Source organism: Bos taurus, chromosome 11 (assembly GCF_002263795.3).
Source record: "Bos taurus isolate L1 Dominette 01449 registration number 42190680 breed Hereford chromosome 11, ARS-UCD2.0, whole genome shotgun sequence".
Classification (NCBI taxonomy): Eukaryota; Metazoa; Chordata; class Mammalia; order Artiodactyla; family Bovidae; genus Bos; species Bos taurus.
In genome coordinates, this window is record NC_037338.1 from 93,141,386 (window position 1) to 93,157,093 (window position 15,708).

General features: G+C 40.1%; 1 protein-coding gene across 3 annotated transcripts in view; it reads left to right on the top strand.

Annotated features, from left to right (window-relative positions):
• Positions 1 to 15,708, top strand: part of MRRF (mitochondrial ribosome recycling factor) — a 56,598-nt gene that overhangs the window by 1,608 nt on the left and 39,282 nt on the right. The window contains 3 exon segments of one of the 3 annotated variants that reach the window (NM_001076307.1): positions 37 to 99; positions 5,720 to 5,931; positions 11,151 to 11,306. In NM_001076307.1, the coding sequence (NP_001069775.1) occupies positions 5,748 to 5,931; positions 11,151 to 11,306 (340 nt within the window). In that variant the 5' untranslated portion in view covers positions 37 to 99; positions 5,720 to 5,747. 3 annotated transcript variants of the gene reach the window in all.

Sequence of the window (15,708 nt, forward strand, 5' to 3'; positions counted from 1 at the left end):
CGCACCGCCCCGTGACGTCACGACGCCCGCGCCGCCGGCGCCGCCGCCGCCGCCGCCGTGGTCGCGCGAGTCTTTTCCTAATAACCCGGGCGCTAGTTGGTGAGTGGCCTCAGCACGGCCTGGAGGCGCGCGCGGGGTCCGGGACCCGGAGACCTCTACTCAGGGACCTCTGGGATACATTAAGGGGGCCTAAACACCGTCCCCGACGCGTTCCATTAAAATCCGGCTTGACCTTTACGGCTAAGGGCGGGACCTGTCGATCCGAGCGAGTCTCACGGGTTGGGGACGGGGTTCATTTCATCACCTAGGGACCTTCAGAATGAGAGCCGGGCTTACTAAATAGCAGCCGGGCTGCTAAATAGTAGCAGCTATTTAGTAGCCTGCTAACTGGCAGGAACATTTTATTTTCAGAACAATCCTGTGGGAATAGGTATTTTTTTTCTAATCCCGTATGCTGGAGAAATGGAAACTCGGAGAAATAAAATCAGGGTCGTGTCGCTATGAGTGAAGTGAAAGTGAAAGTCGCTCAGTCGTGTCCGACTCTTTGCGACCCCAGGGACTGTAGAGTCCATGGAATTCTCCAGGCCAGAATACTGGAGTGGGTAACCTTTCCCTGCTCCAGGGGATCTACTCAAGCCAGGGTTCGAACCCAGGTCCCCCACACTAAAGGCGGATTGAGTGATGGCGCCCAAGTTTAAGTCTCACCTTTTAACCATTACTCTGCTGTCCAGTGGCAAAACGGTTGTCATTTCAATTGCCCTTCTATGTTTATAAAGTGCTTCTGCAACTCAGCTCATTGGGTCGCTCCTCTAACCCTGATGAATAGTATTGTCATCCACAGGTGAGATTGGGGTCCAGAGATTTTGACCTACCTAAGGTTACATACCTATGAAGTGCTGGAACCAGCACTCTTTCCCGGGTCTTCTCTAAGTTTGTTGCATTTTTTTCCTTTGACCCACCCTACTGCATTCTCAGAATCTTGGGGAGCTTCGTAGTTAGAAAGAATGAAAACCTGGTCTGATCCTCTGTATTATAGTTGAGGAAAGAAAACCTGGGTAGAAGAAATGACTTAATAGAAGTCTCAGGTCAGCTTCCACAGGTGCATTTTGAATACAAGGTACAGTAAGTTCCCTGCATACAAACCTTCAAGTTGTGAACTTTCAAAGATGGGAACGTATTATAAACCTATTGCAGTATAGTAGTATATAGCTGGTTGTGTTAGATGGGTACCTAGGCTAACTTTGTTGGACTTACTAACAAATTGGGCTTATGAACAAGCATTCAGAACAGAGTTTGTTTGTATGTAGGGAACTCACTGTAGTTATGAATCTAAAAAGGATGATGGGCAGAGAGTAATGAGATAGGAATATCGGAAACCAGGCCTCCTTAGACAAAAGCTGTTTCTCCACCTGTTCAAGTGTCCCATCCTTCCTTTGGCTATGCCAGGGACATGATCCTGCCTATAGTCAGATACTGTAAATGCCTTTACTTGTTGCTGAATTTAGAGAAGAACATGACCTCTTATCTCTAAGTGAAAAATCTGGCAAACCAAGAGATCATGGAAGCAGTGTTGGGGAGTAGAGCCCAGGACCTACTCTCTGTGGCTTTGATTTCTGTTTTGGTGCTAGCAATATGACTTTGAGGAAGGACAATCTAGACTTTCACTCATGTAGTCTTCATATTTATTCAATGTCTTCCGTGTTCAGAACTGTGCCAGGGACTGGGGATGCAGTCTTGAACAAGACAACCATAGTTTATTCCTTGTAGTACTTACAGTCAGTTCTTATGGAGGGAATAAACAATGATCCAATAATTATTGTTTAGTCGCTAAGTTATGTCCGACTCTTTTGTGACCCCATGGCCTGTGGCCCGCCAGACTCCTCTGTCCATGGGATTGCCCAGGAAAGAATACTGGAGTGGGTTGCCATTTCCTTCTCTGGAGGATCTTCCCAGCCCAGGGATTGAACCTGCATCTCCTGCATTGGCAGGCGGATTCTGTACCACCGAGCCACCAAGGGAACCCGATTAAATAGTTACACAAATATTAACTGATATTGTTAAAGTTAGTGCCATGAAAAAGTACATGGTACTAAGAAAAGGGGCCATAGGACATTTGACCTGTTGGGCTAGAGAAAACAGCCAAGGAAGGCATCCTCTGAGGAAGTGGTACTTCAGCTGAAGTCTGAAAGAAAAGTTCATTAACGAGGTGAGGGAAAATCATTCCAAGCAGATTCAACAGTATTTTTGAAGACCCTGGCGCAGGAAATTATTCAAGGAAATGAAAGACTAGTTTACCAGTTTGTACAATGTAAGCGGTAATCACAATGTTGCCTGGTTATTATGGGAATCAGGTAATACATGTGAAAGTATTTTATGTACAACAAGGACCTGTGTGTGCACACTCATATTACAAGAATCTACATGTTATGAACACAACTGAATTGGTAGGGGTTGCTGGGATGGTGGATAAGCTAGGACTTTGTCTTCCTCATCTAGTTCTTTCCAAAGTTAAAATGCACCTTCTATGGCAAGTGGGAAAATTCAAGTTTTGAGAATCTCAGCTTTGGATAAAGAATACGTGCCTCAAATAGTTGTAAAAAAATATTTAAACAGTTTGAAAAATAATGCCAGTAATTGCACTGTCTTATGTACACAGTATAGGATAGTGCTTAAGAGCACAAACTGTGGAACAAAAGTGCCTGAATTAAAATCTTGAGCAAATTGTTTATCTTTGCCTCTGTGTCTTTATCCATAAAATGGGTATAATAATAAGTACTTATCTCCTAGGGTTATTATGAGGCTCAAATGAGTTAATGTATACAATACAGTGCTTAGAACTGTCTCTGGCACATAGTTATTACCAGCTATTATAAGCTGTTGTTTCATTATTATTGTTAAAATTACCTTTTTAAAGGCTCGTTAATATCACCATGAAAAAGATGCAGTGGAAACTGTAGCTCAGAGAGGTTGATGTCCCCAGGTTCACACTGCTAGTAAGTGGGCAAACAGACATTTCAGTTCAAGACTTCATCCAAAGGTCAGATGTTTCCTGCTGCATTTTCTTCTGACTGTACGTTAATTTTGTTGTAGAATACTTGGGCTTGCAAGAGGGTTCCTTTCCTTGTCTTTACTTCTGTGCTGAACTGAGTGCTGATATGAATATTCTTGAGGTAAAGAGTCCAAGGGGCTGCCTTTATTGAATTTCCACTTTGAAGTTTCCTGACTTCTGTGCAGTTTAAAATCCATGTCTTAAGCATTTCAGCAATGTGGTTTATTTATAGAGTCGTCTTCCGGTTCACGTGTACTGGGTCCGCTTTTGGGTATTGAGTTTTCTGTCAAAGGTTGTTTATTTCTAACCCATTTTGATTTCCTGTTGCTTTGTGGATTGGCATTATGACCTGCAACAGGAACACCAGGAAACCTGTCTTAAATGGAATAGCCAGATTGAGACCCTGTAGATCAAAAAAAAAGGCACCTTATTATACAGCCATATTTGGATATAAGTGTGGGTTAGGCATTGGCTGTATTAGGCAAAAACCTAGATATAGAAACCTCATTTAGAGGCAAAATGTGTAAACAGTGCTGCTGCTACAGAGCAAAGCTATTAGCTCCAGCCTCTTGGTCAATGACAGTCTCTTAGAGCCTGAGTTTCTACATCTATAAAGAGGAGATTATTATACTTTTCTTTGTGGCATTTTTGAGAGGATTAAATGAATATTAAGGGTAAAGCAAGAAGGTTGGGCCTGACCTCTGTTAATAGTAGCTATTGATAATGATTAAAAAGAGGAAACATTTTTTTATTTTTTTAATGTAGATCTGTTTTTACTGACATCATACACCGATCATTGAAATCTAGCATCTCTTGCTATTAAAAATTCCATCGGGGGAAATTATTTGCCTTTGTGCAACTCGTTTGCTTTTCTTAAGGAAAAAAAGTAATAATTATAGCAGGTGGCACATTCCCAGCACTGTACTCGGTTGTTACATTCACTACTTCATTTTATTTTAAAACAGGATTGTTTTTTTCTCACTTTACAAATGAGGGAAATGATGCCCAGAAAATGCAATGAATAGCTACAAGTTGAAATTCACATCCAGATATGACTGACTCTTGGCTTCCTTGTACTTTAGTAATGACATGTAAGATTTCTTTGTTGTGTCTGACTCTGACATGGAAGTTTTTGAAAGGAAAGGCGATAGCTGTCAACAGATACCCGTTAGGGTGAACTCCTGTTGTCTGTTAGACACCGCGCCACGTGTTATACTTACATTAACTAATTTATTTTTCCCAACTCTAAGAAATAACTATAATTATCTCCATCTTATTACAGTTGAGGAAGTCAAGGTGCAGTGATGTTCAGAAGCATTTGGGTGTGGTGGAGATGGGCTTGGATTCTAGATCTTCTGTCTGCCAAGCCCATGCTCTCACTCAGACTGTAATGTGTGTGTGTATGTTAGTTGATCAGTTGTGTCTGAGCCTTTGCGACCGCATGGACCCAGCAGGTTTCTCTGTCCATAGAATTTCCCAGGCAAGAATACTGGAGTGAGTTGCCATTTCCTTCTCTAGGGGATCTTCCCGGACCAGGGATCAAAGTTGTGTCTCCTGCATTGGCAGGCGGATTCTTTACCACTGAGCCAACAGGGAAGTCCCACATTTGCCCGTAAGCTAGAACTGTTGTTCTATCCCAGGGGTAGCTGTAGGCTTTAACATCTTTCCACAGTCAAAAACCTCAGAAGGATCATATGTGACTTGTGTTAACACCGAGGAGGGTGGCATTTTCCAGAGCTTTAGTTCTATAACATGGAAGACCTCAAACCTCAGCCATGCTTCAGACTCACATTAAAGTGCATTCTAATTGGTAATCAGTGCATAAGGAACCAAAGAAAATTTTAATTAAATGCTGTTGTGTGAATTTTCCAGTCATTTTATGCCTGTTGAAATGATTTTATGTAAAATTCTCTTCCAGTACTCTGCTGTTACTCTTTATAGTGTAACTTTATCAAGATTTTGTGTTTTTTTTTTTCCTGTAAGGGTTTAATTACCATCATTAAGGATTTAGGCTGCCATGCATTTACTTAACTCTCTTCCCTGTGTACTAATTGGCATTTGCTGTAGTGGAAAGAGCGTGGCGATTTGGCGTCCTACAGACTGTGAGCTAGATATTTAAATCTCTGTGAGCCTTAGTTTCTTTGTCCTATAAAATGGGGCTAATCATACATCCTTGTACAGCTGTTAGGAGGAGGGCTGGAGATAATGTATTTAAGTTATCTAGTACAGCGGTCCCCAGCCTTTATTGACACCAGGGACTGGTTTCGTGGAAGACAGTTTTCCCACTGACGGGAGCTGGGCAGGGGGTGGCGATGGTTTCAGGGTAATTCAAGCTTATTGCGTTGATCGTGCTCCTGTGAGAATCTAACGCTGCAGTTCATCGGACAGTAGGCGGAGCTCAGGCTGTAACGGGAGGGCTGGGGAGTGGCTGTAAATACAGATGAAGCTTCTGCTGGCTCACCTGGTGCCCACCTCCTGTCCTGCCACCAGTCCCTAACAGGCCACAAACTGGAACGGGTTGGGAACCCCTGACCTAGCACACAGGTCAAAATGGATTGTTGGGCTCTGCTGATAGGATTTGCTTGCTAACTGGTACAGATTATTTTCTGAAGTTGCACTAACAAGAGAGTCTATTTCACTTAGATCTCCTTTTTGTCTTGTTCTTTTTAGTGGATATTCACAAGGATTGTCTTCAGTTATGGCCTTGGGTTTAAGGTGCTTCCGCTTGGTCCACCCTGCATTTTGCAACTCCCTTGCAGCCTTGACCAGACCTGTTTCAGAAGTCACACTGCAGACAGTGAGAGGAAGACAGAATGACCATGGGCAATGCATGGCCTATGCCGCCGTACCAGTCCGTCATTTTGCTACCAAGAAAGCCAAAGGTAGAGACGTGACCTCCTCGCCCCTGTCTTGTATTTAGCCCTTGAATGATCAGAGCTGGAAGAGATCTCAGAGATGTTCTGAATTTCTCCCCGTGCCTCACGAAGAAGTGATGTCTCAGGTGGATCAGTTGATAGGCTTGAAAGGTCACAGGGACAGATATGGTATTAGAGCTGAGGGTCTGTTTTCTCACTTCCATGCTGCCTCATATGTTGCCACAGCTCAGAAAACGACTGTTTTGTTTTAGATTTAGAATTAGAGGTGTAAGTGCCAAGCAAACCAGAATACTTGGGACAGGGATCAATGTATTTTCTCCTTCCAGGAAGATCTGTGTTGGAAGTAAAATTAAAAGCAGAAGTTTGTGGGGTGAAGATGTATGAGAGCCGAGGATTTAGATGGATGATCTTAATGGCTTGTGTCATCCAAGAATGAGACTTTGATATAACTCAGATCTCAGCTTAAACGTCGCTTCCTCAGGAAAGCCTTCCCTGACCTCTTAGGCTGGGTCAGTTCCCTTGTTACATGCACTTGTGCACATTGTTATTTTATCTTTGATGTACTTAGCAAAGCACTCATTAATTAATTAATTGTAGGGTTGATTATTGTTTGTTATGTCTTCCATACTGGACCCTGTGAGGAAAAACTCCACCTCTGTCTTTTTTTTTTTTCCCAATCTGTGTCTTTTGTTTAGGAGCGAACAGGGCCTGACGCATAGTATATACGTTTTGTTGAAGGAATGAATGAGTGACAGAACATTGTCAAGCAGACCTGCTGTTAATACTTGCAGCCATGGGTCAGGGAGTTCACTCGCAAGGATGGTGCTTGAAATATGCTACTGAATGTTGTTTCCCCACTGCTTTTCTTTTATGGTTTTACACAGACCTTCTCCTTTCCTGTTAACAGGAAAATTAACAAGTTGCTGGAAAAGCATTAATGCATAGAAAACGTATATTCAGTTAATAGTGATAAAGGTAATAACTTTTTGATGTGTAGGTTGCTTTATAGATTTTTTAAATTCACATACATTTAATCATTTAATTTGATCTTTATAAATTATCTGTTGAAGGAATTATAATTACCCAGTGAAGAAATTCTTCTCAACACCTAGTGAGCCACGCACGTGCCTCACCATTTTGCGAGTGAGGAAGCTGAGGTCCACGTGTAAGACCTTGGCCCATGATCATGTGCAGTTAGTGGCAGAGCTGGAATGCGGGGCCCTGTGCCCACAGCGCTGCAGTTGTCCAGTGCACCAGATGGTGGCTGCAGCACGTAAGCAGCGTCTTTTCATATTCAACTGCATATTCAGCTTTTATCTTCTTGGGTTGCCTCTTTAAAAAGTTGGTGGTTTGACTTTTTCCTTTAGATTTATTGGATTCTTTGTATATTAAGAATGCTGATCCTTTGTCAATATGTATATGTTATGGGTATCTACTTTGCCTTTTAACTTTATAATGTCTTTCATTGAACATCAGTTTTAATGCAGTCATATTGTTCAGTTCTTTCCTTTATCATTTGTGCTTTTTTGGCCTTATTTAAGATACCTTCATCTATCCAAAAGTCATAAATCTCTTCTTCTGTATTTTCTTCTAAATATTTTGAAGGTTTTTACTTTTCATATTTGGGTCTTTAATCCATAACGGAGTTTATTTTGGAATATGATATAAGATAGGGAATCTAATCTTATTTCTTTTGGAAGTGAGTAATAAGTGTGTCAGCCTCACTTATTTTTTCAAAAATAATACTATTTTTAAATCTATTTATTTTTGGCTGTGCTAGGTCCTCGTTACTCCGGTGGGTTTTCTCTAGCTGGCGGTGACTGGGGGCTCCTCTCTAGTTGCGGTGCACAGGCTTCTCACTGCAGAGGCTTCTCTTTTTGTGGAGCATGGGCTCAGTATTTGTTGCACCCAGGCTTAGTTGCCCCTTGGCATGTGGGATCTTCCTGGACCAGGGATCAGACCTGTGTCCCCTGCATTGACAGGTGGATTCTTCACCACTGTACCACCAAGGAAGTTAACCTCACTTAGGGAAAACTGTTCTTTACTCCCAGATCTGTAATGCTTCCTCTGTCATATATAATGTTTCTTCATATATATGATTTATTTCTGAGCTCTTGATGTGTTGAACTGCTCATCTGTCCCTGCACTAAATTCCCTAATGCCTGAATCACTGTCATAAAGTCTTGAATCTGGTGGTATAGATCTTTCCCTTCAGAACACACTAGCTTTTTCTTCTTCTTCTTCTTGGCCTGTTCTCTTCTCTGTGACATTTATAATCATATTGTCAGGTTTTCTCCATATAGATCTTACACAGTTCTTCAATTGGGTTTATTTCTAGAGTATCATCGTTTTTTGTCACTTGGTATATGATGTTTTTCAAAGTCAACTTTTGAGTTATATATACAGAAAAAGTGTGTACATAAATTGTAAGTGCTCAGGGAATTTTCACAAAGTGAACACAACCGTGTAACTATCACCCGGATTAAGATATAGACGTCGCTTGTACTCTGGAAGCTTTGCTCTTGTCCTTTTCGGGTCGCCCCCTTCAAAAGACAACCCCCTCTCTTGACTTTAACACTGCAGATTTCGCTTTGCCCCTTTTGAACTCAGAATGGATTCTTTTCATGCCTGGCTTCTTTTGATAACAGCCTACACGTGAGATTCGTCCATGCTGTTGTCTGTAGTAGTTGTCGGTACATTTTACTTTTTTTTTTACAGTATCCCAGTGAATGTGTGTACCATGATTTATGTATGTTTTCTGTAGCCGATGGATATTTGAGTTGCTTCCAGTTTTGAGCTAAAATAAACAATGCTACTGTGAACATGCATTTTGGTGCCCATAAGTTTGCCTCTCTACTGGGTGTATACCAAGAGGAAGGATTCCTGAGCCTTGGGTCATGTGTATATAAATTTCAGTTCAGTTTCAGAATATATGGTTTCCCAGAGTGGTCATGTCAGGTTACTCTCCTCCCCAGGGTGCTTTAGTTTTCTATTCGCTAATTACCCGTTATCTACTTGTGAACACTTGGTATGGTCAGCCTTTTTAATTTTAGTCATTCTAATGAATGTACCGTTATATCTCATGGTTTTAATTTGTATTTCATTGATGAATAGTGATGGTGAGCACCTTTCATTTGTTTACTGGTTATTTGGATATCCTCTTTGTTTCCAATCTTTTGCCCGTTAAAAAAAATTGACCTGATTTTTAAAAATTGACTTGTAAGAATTTTAAGGTATTCTAAAGACAAGACTTTTGCATATATATGTATTGCTGATAATGATGACCTTTTCATGGTTGTTTTTTTTTTTTGATGAACAGAAGTTCTTAATTTTAATGTAGTCCAGTTTGTCAGTCTTTTCCTTTTATTAATAGTGCTCTTTTTCTCCTATTGAAGAAATTTTCCCCTGCCTTAAGGTCAAAAATATGTTCTATATTATTTTTTGCAAGAGTCATTGCTTTAAGTTTATGTCTTTTAGAAATTATGTGTTCTGTTTGGTTGCTGGAGAATAGGAATACTTTTGATAATTATACATTGATTTTGTATATTGCAACTCTGCTGAACTCTTTTATTAGAACCGTTGTGTATTTTTTTGGATTTTCTATGTAGATAATTAAAATACCTATATTTAATGATAGTTTTGTTTTTCCCTCCCCAATCTATATATCACATACCTTTTATTTCTTTTCTCTCTTTCCTCCATCCGTCTTCCCTCCTTCTCTCCTTTCCTTCCAACTACATTGTCTAGGAATTCTAATATAATTCTAATAAAAGTGATTTTTTATTGGAGTATAATTGCTTTACGATATTATGATAGTTTCTGCTGTACAACAAAGTAATTCAGCTATATGCGAATAAAAGTGATTATTGATAGTAGTCATCCTTGTTTTAGTCCTGACTTTATAGTGAATACTTCTTATGTGTTAACATCAAGAATTATGTTTGCTTTATTTTTTGGTAGTCTCTCTTTTAAGCAAGTGTCTTCTGTCCCTGTTTTGCTAATAGTTTTTTTTTGAATGGGTATTAATTTTTTTATTGGTGCTCTTACTGCATTTATTGAGTGAGCATTTAAAAATTTTTTTCAGTCTATGAATGTGGTGGCTCAACATTAATAGCCTTTTCTGATATTAAACCACTTTTGCATTCTTGGTATAAGCCCTCTTATGTGTAATGCGCATATACTTTGCTTGCTCCATAATCTGTGTATTGCTGGATTTGGTTTGCTAATATTAATTTAGGGCTTGTATGTGAATTAGTCTTAATACAACTTTCTGATACTGATGGGCGTAAGTTCCTTTATGGGTAATTTGTCTTTTCTCTTTGGCTGTTTTCACAGCCTCTTTGTCCTTGGTTTTCTGCATTCACAAAATGTCTAGGTATGAATTTGCTTTTACTATCCTGTTTGAAACTGTTTCTAAATCTGAAAATTCAGCTCTTTCATCAGTTCTGAAAATTCTAAGCCGTTAGCCTGTTAACTTCAGAGCTTTCAAGCAAGATGATGACACAAGCAAATAAATGTTAAAAAAAAAAAAATCACTCCGCTGCTTACTGGTTGGTTACTTTGGGCAAAACATTTCAATAGCTGTTCCTCAGATTCCTTATCTGTAAAATGGAAGCAATAATAATCTCTGTTCTTCCTATGTTAGAGAGCTGCTTTGAATTCTAATAGAAGAATGTACTTGAAATTGCATTGCAAATTGTAATATGGTGTACAGATAGCACAGGATCTAACTTATTGTAGATGTTTAATGAAATTTGTTGTGCATGATCTCAGTAAATGTTGAATATTTAATAAATAAACAAGTATAAGATAGTAGTATTTAAACGTTTTTATTTTTTTCTGTCCTCCCACACCCTACATAAAGGAATGCAAGAATATTTGTATTACTCAGGGGAGTGAGCTATGCATATATATATTATAGCTTATGAAACATCACTGTGATGGTTTAGATACAAACTAGAATTTTACTCAGTTCTCAGTATTGTTGGTTTTCTAAAATATAAGCCATTGTCACTGCCGCTGGTGGTGTTTCATGCTGCTAAACCACTGCTGTTCTTCCTGTCTGTACCAGCCGTCAGACACTTGGCATGGCCTTGTTTTAGGATTCATTTTGAAATGAATTAATATATTTTCTGTGCCTCTCGTTTTCTTAACTCATTGTTTATTGTCTCTATTTATGCTTTTTTTTTTTTTCCTTTTAAATTCATTGAATGTTGACTTTCTAGCCAAAGGGAAAGGACAGTCCCAAACCAGAATGAATCTTAACACTGCCTTGGTTGAGGATATCATCAACTTAGAAGAAGTGGATGAAGAAATGAAGTCTGTGATAGAGGCACTCAAGGATAATTTCAATAAGACTGTCAACATAAGGACTTCACCAGGTTAGTGAGTGAACCTGTGTTTTGGAGAGGGGCACGATGGCAAGAACATTGCTTTGGCAGACCTGGATTTTACGTACCAATTGGTGACCACTGGCAGTTACTTTACTTCTCTGGTGTTCAGTTTCCTTGTCTAATTCCCGCCTTCTAGCTTTGGGATGGGGATGAAAATAAGTGAGGTAACATGTGTAATGATTCTTGTAGAGTGCCCAGCATGTATTAACACTGCGTTTATCCATTTAGCAAATACTTGTCTGCTATGAACTAGTCATCGTGGTGGTTCACAGTAAACAAAAATAGGCATGATCTTTGCTCTCATGGAATCATACTGTCAGAAAATGGGACTTTCATTATTACTGTACTCTAAAAACTTATAGGTATTTAGTCTCATAGTAACTGAAATATTTGGTCTGATTTGTCAATTTTTTGTCCAAATTGGCCATTCTTATCCCTTACTGGGGACCTACTGTCTACAGACATGCCCACCTGAGGCATTTCTATACCCCTGGGCTTGACCAGGAAGATTCCGTTTGGGTTAATAACTTCCTGAAAATGGCTTTTCTAAGTGGGAAATGTCAGAACTGTCTAGGAGAACTGTTTGCAGATGTGATGGAAGAAGTGAGTTGTCAGCTAATGGTGCAGGCAGGCAGGAAAAATCCAATTGCTATTAAATTGGCCTTTTGGAAATTGTCATCATCCTAGAGTCAAGCCCGGGACCCCCTCGGAAAATATCTGTGGAGCTTGGGCTGCTCCCGCTCACATCTCGGTTGGGATAGTTCATAAGAAAGCTAGAAAATATTTCATGAACTTGTTCTTAAGAAAACCAAGTGAAAAATCTACAGCTCCATCTATAAACACCAGCAGAAACATCAGAGATGAGATCCAATGTGAAACCAGAAGACCATTCTATCATTTGTCAACCCTGGACTGGGGCATTTCTGCCTTTGCTGACAGTAGAGCATGCCATTCAATCTCTCCCAACTGTTTATTTTAAACTTGCTTATTATTTTAGGTATGAAGCTGATAAAGTGCTTTGTCTCCCCTGTGCTTTCTGGCCTGTTAACATTCTGCAGCCGAAACCAGAGAGCAGTTTGAGAGGAGCTCAGGGAGAAATGTGATACTTCAAATTGGCCAGCAAGCTCCACTCTTGTTGAACTTAAAAAGATGATGGGCCTGGAAAGAGGTTGGGAGTGTAATTTGTTAAATGTTAACCTCTGCAAAAATGAGGGGCAGGAATGAGGCTGAGGGAGATGCTCGCTGGGGACAGATTGAGGGAAAAGGATTTGATGCATTATGTCGATACGGATTTGGGGAATGGGAACCACCACAATTGCATGGTGAAAAACCCATGTTGGGACTTCTGTGGTGGAGGATCTTACGGCAAATCAGGAAGGCTGAATTAAGATCCGTTTTCAAAAGGCCTCCCACTGGTATTTCCTCTTTGCTTCTTTCTCTTCGAGGTTATGTTTGTACAGCGTTCTGTGTAGAACTTGGGGCCCTGAAGAGACTGGGTGAAACAGGCTGAATTTAGCCAGGATTTCATTTTATTTTACTTTTTTTTTTTTTACCAGATAATTCCATATCATCTTTCAGTACTATCTGAACCAGCACATACTTTCCCACTTGTACCTCTGTCTGTCTACCAGAAATTCTGTCTCCAAGACTGAAGACAGAATTGATCGCTTTTAATAGTTGTCTAAAATACAGGTTTGTTTCTTCATTCTTGTCCTCTCATTCATTCATCCATTCATACATACATTTATTTATTCATCAGTGCACTATTAAGCACTTATTCTGTGCTGTTTAATAGGTGCTGTAGATTCAGAGAGAAAAGACATTGTCCCCACCTTCCAAGAGCCTAGATCCTAGTGTGTAGGGATAGACAAGTAAATCAAGGTGTGAAACCACATAGCAAAGCAGAGTGGTGAAGATCATGACTTTGGTGTTGATCAGGTCTAGGTTTGAATTCAGGCCCCATTAAGGGCTCTTGTGACCTTGGACAAGTTATTTTCTGTGCCCTAGTTTCCACATCTGTAAAATGGTGGAACTGTCTCACAGGTTTATTTGATCATAAAAACGAATAAATTATAGAAAGCATTTAGAACCATGTCTTGCCCTAGGAAGTGTTCAGTAAAGATGGGTCATCATTATTATAGATTTGTGTGTAGGATCCTGGAGCTCATAAAGGATTTGTAATACAACCTAAGAGGTCAGACAGGATTTCTGAGATTAGATGCAATCATAGCTGGTGTTCAAGAATGAGCAGAAGTTATCTGACCATAGAAGGGTGTCCTTAGTAGAAGGAAAAGTATATACTGAGGATCCTAAGGCAAGACAGAATGGACTGTTATTAGAGAAACTGTAAGTAGGTTAGTTTGGTTAAAATATAGGGGAAAGTTGAGACATAATGATAATAGCGTGTATTGGGCCCTTGTATATGCGAGGACAGTATAAGGGCTTTCCATAAACTCTTTTAACTCTCATAACAACCCAGTGAGATAAGTATGATTTTAATACCCTGTTTAGAAACCAGGAAACAGACGCCCAAAAGGTTGAGGAGACCTTGCCAAGGTCACACAGTTCAGGAAGTGGCAGGGTTGGTATTTGAACCAGGTCATTGGTCTTCAGAATCATGGACTTTTCCAGATTGAAGCCAGTGGCGTCAACAGCCTTCTAACTTGTGGTGGCATTGAATTGAGTTGAGGACTGTGCTTCAGATCAGATCTTTGGGTCATAGTGTGGAACTGCATTATCCTAACAATTTGCTAGGACAACTCCCAATTTGTTTAAAAGACTGACACCTCTACCACCACCACCACCACCACCACCACCACCACCACCACACACATACACGGTGTGTCAGAATGAGCCATTCTCGAGTGATTCTTAAAATGAATGGTAAAATGTTCTTCTAGTTCTCATTTCATAGGAAATCAGGGAGTTTGAGTAATGCCCCTTTTATTGTCTTGTAACAATATACTTGCCTTCTTGACAAGAAAATTTTGCCCAAGGTTTTCCCTAATTCAGATATGGACAAAGATCAGATCCAGGGCATCAGTGAAGTGGTAATAATTGGTGGGTTTTTTTGTTGTTGTTGTTCCTAAAGGGAGTCTAAGTGCCAAAATCAAGGTGGTACGAGGTAACAGTTCCAAACCTGGCTGTATGTCTGAATCATGTGGTCATCTTGAAAGAAAACAAGAGCCCCCAAAATCACAGGCTCCTGAGCCCCTACAGAATCAGGATCTCTGGGGAGTGGGACCCAGGAATCTAAATTTAAAAGCTCCCTGGGGATTTCTGAATGGTGCAACTCAAAGTTGAATTCCACAGATAAGGGAAAGAGACTTGATCAGAGTTGGAAGTAAGTACACCTGAGTTGGGGCTGGGCTCTTGCTGGGTTTTCCTTTTGTTAGCTCTGTGATTTGGCTCATTTTACCTCCCCAAGTTTCTTTCTCTGGTGTAAAGTGGATATAGTGATACAATGTTACAGACTAGTTGTGAAAAGGGCTAGTAAGAGGTACCTATTTTTATGTTTTTTTTGTGTATGTGTCTATTGTATATTTGCTTATTTATATTGAGTTGTAATCTATATGTTAATCCTGTAAAGTATTTTTTAATTGAGTTGGAAACCAAGGTACTGAGAAGGTGACTGACTTGCCTGAGGTTTCATGTTAGTAAATGCTGACATAGTGGGAAGGGTGACCAACACTTTCCAGTTTCAGCTCTCAAAGTCTTGTGTCACAGGAAACCATGCAGGACCAGGCAAGTCAGGATCGTTGGCCACTCTAGTGCTGGTGAGGAATTTCAACCTAGTTTTGTCAACATTTCAAAGCTCTTTCCATCACATGACACCACTGCTTCTATAAAAGTCTGGAGTCCGAGAAAACAAAGTCTGTCACTGTTTCCAGTGTTTCCCCATCTAGTAAAGTAATGCTCAAAATTCTCCAAGCCAGGCTTCAGCAATATGTGAACCGTGAACTTCCTGATGTTCAAGCTGGTTTTTGAAAAGGCAGAGGAACCAGAGATCAAATTGCCAACATCCGCTGGATCATGGAAAAAGCAAGAGAGTTCCAGAAAAACATCTATTTCTACTTTATTGACTATGCCAAAGCCTTTGACTGTGTGGATCACAATAAACTGTGGAAAATTCTGAAAGAGATGGGAATACCAGACCACCTGATCTGCCTCTTGAGAAATTTGTATGCAGGTCAGGAAGCAACAGTTAGAATTGGACATGGAACAACAGACTGGTTCCAAATAGGAAAAGGAGTACGTCAAGGCTGTATCTTGTCACCCTGTTTATTTAACTTATATGCAGAGTACATCATGAGAAACGCTGTACTGGAAGAAACACAAGCTGGAATCAAGATTGCTGGGAGAAATATCAATAACCTCAGATATGCAGATG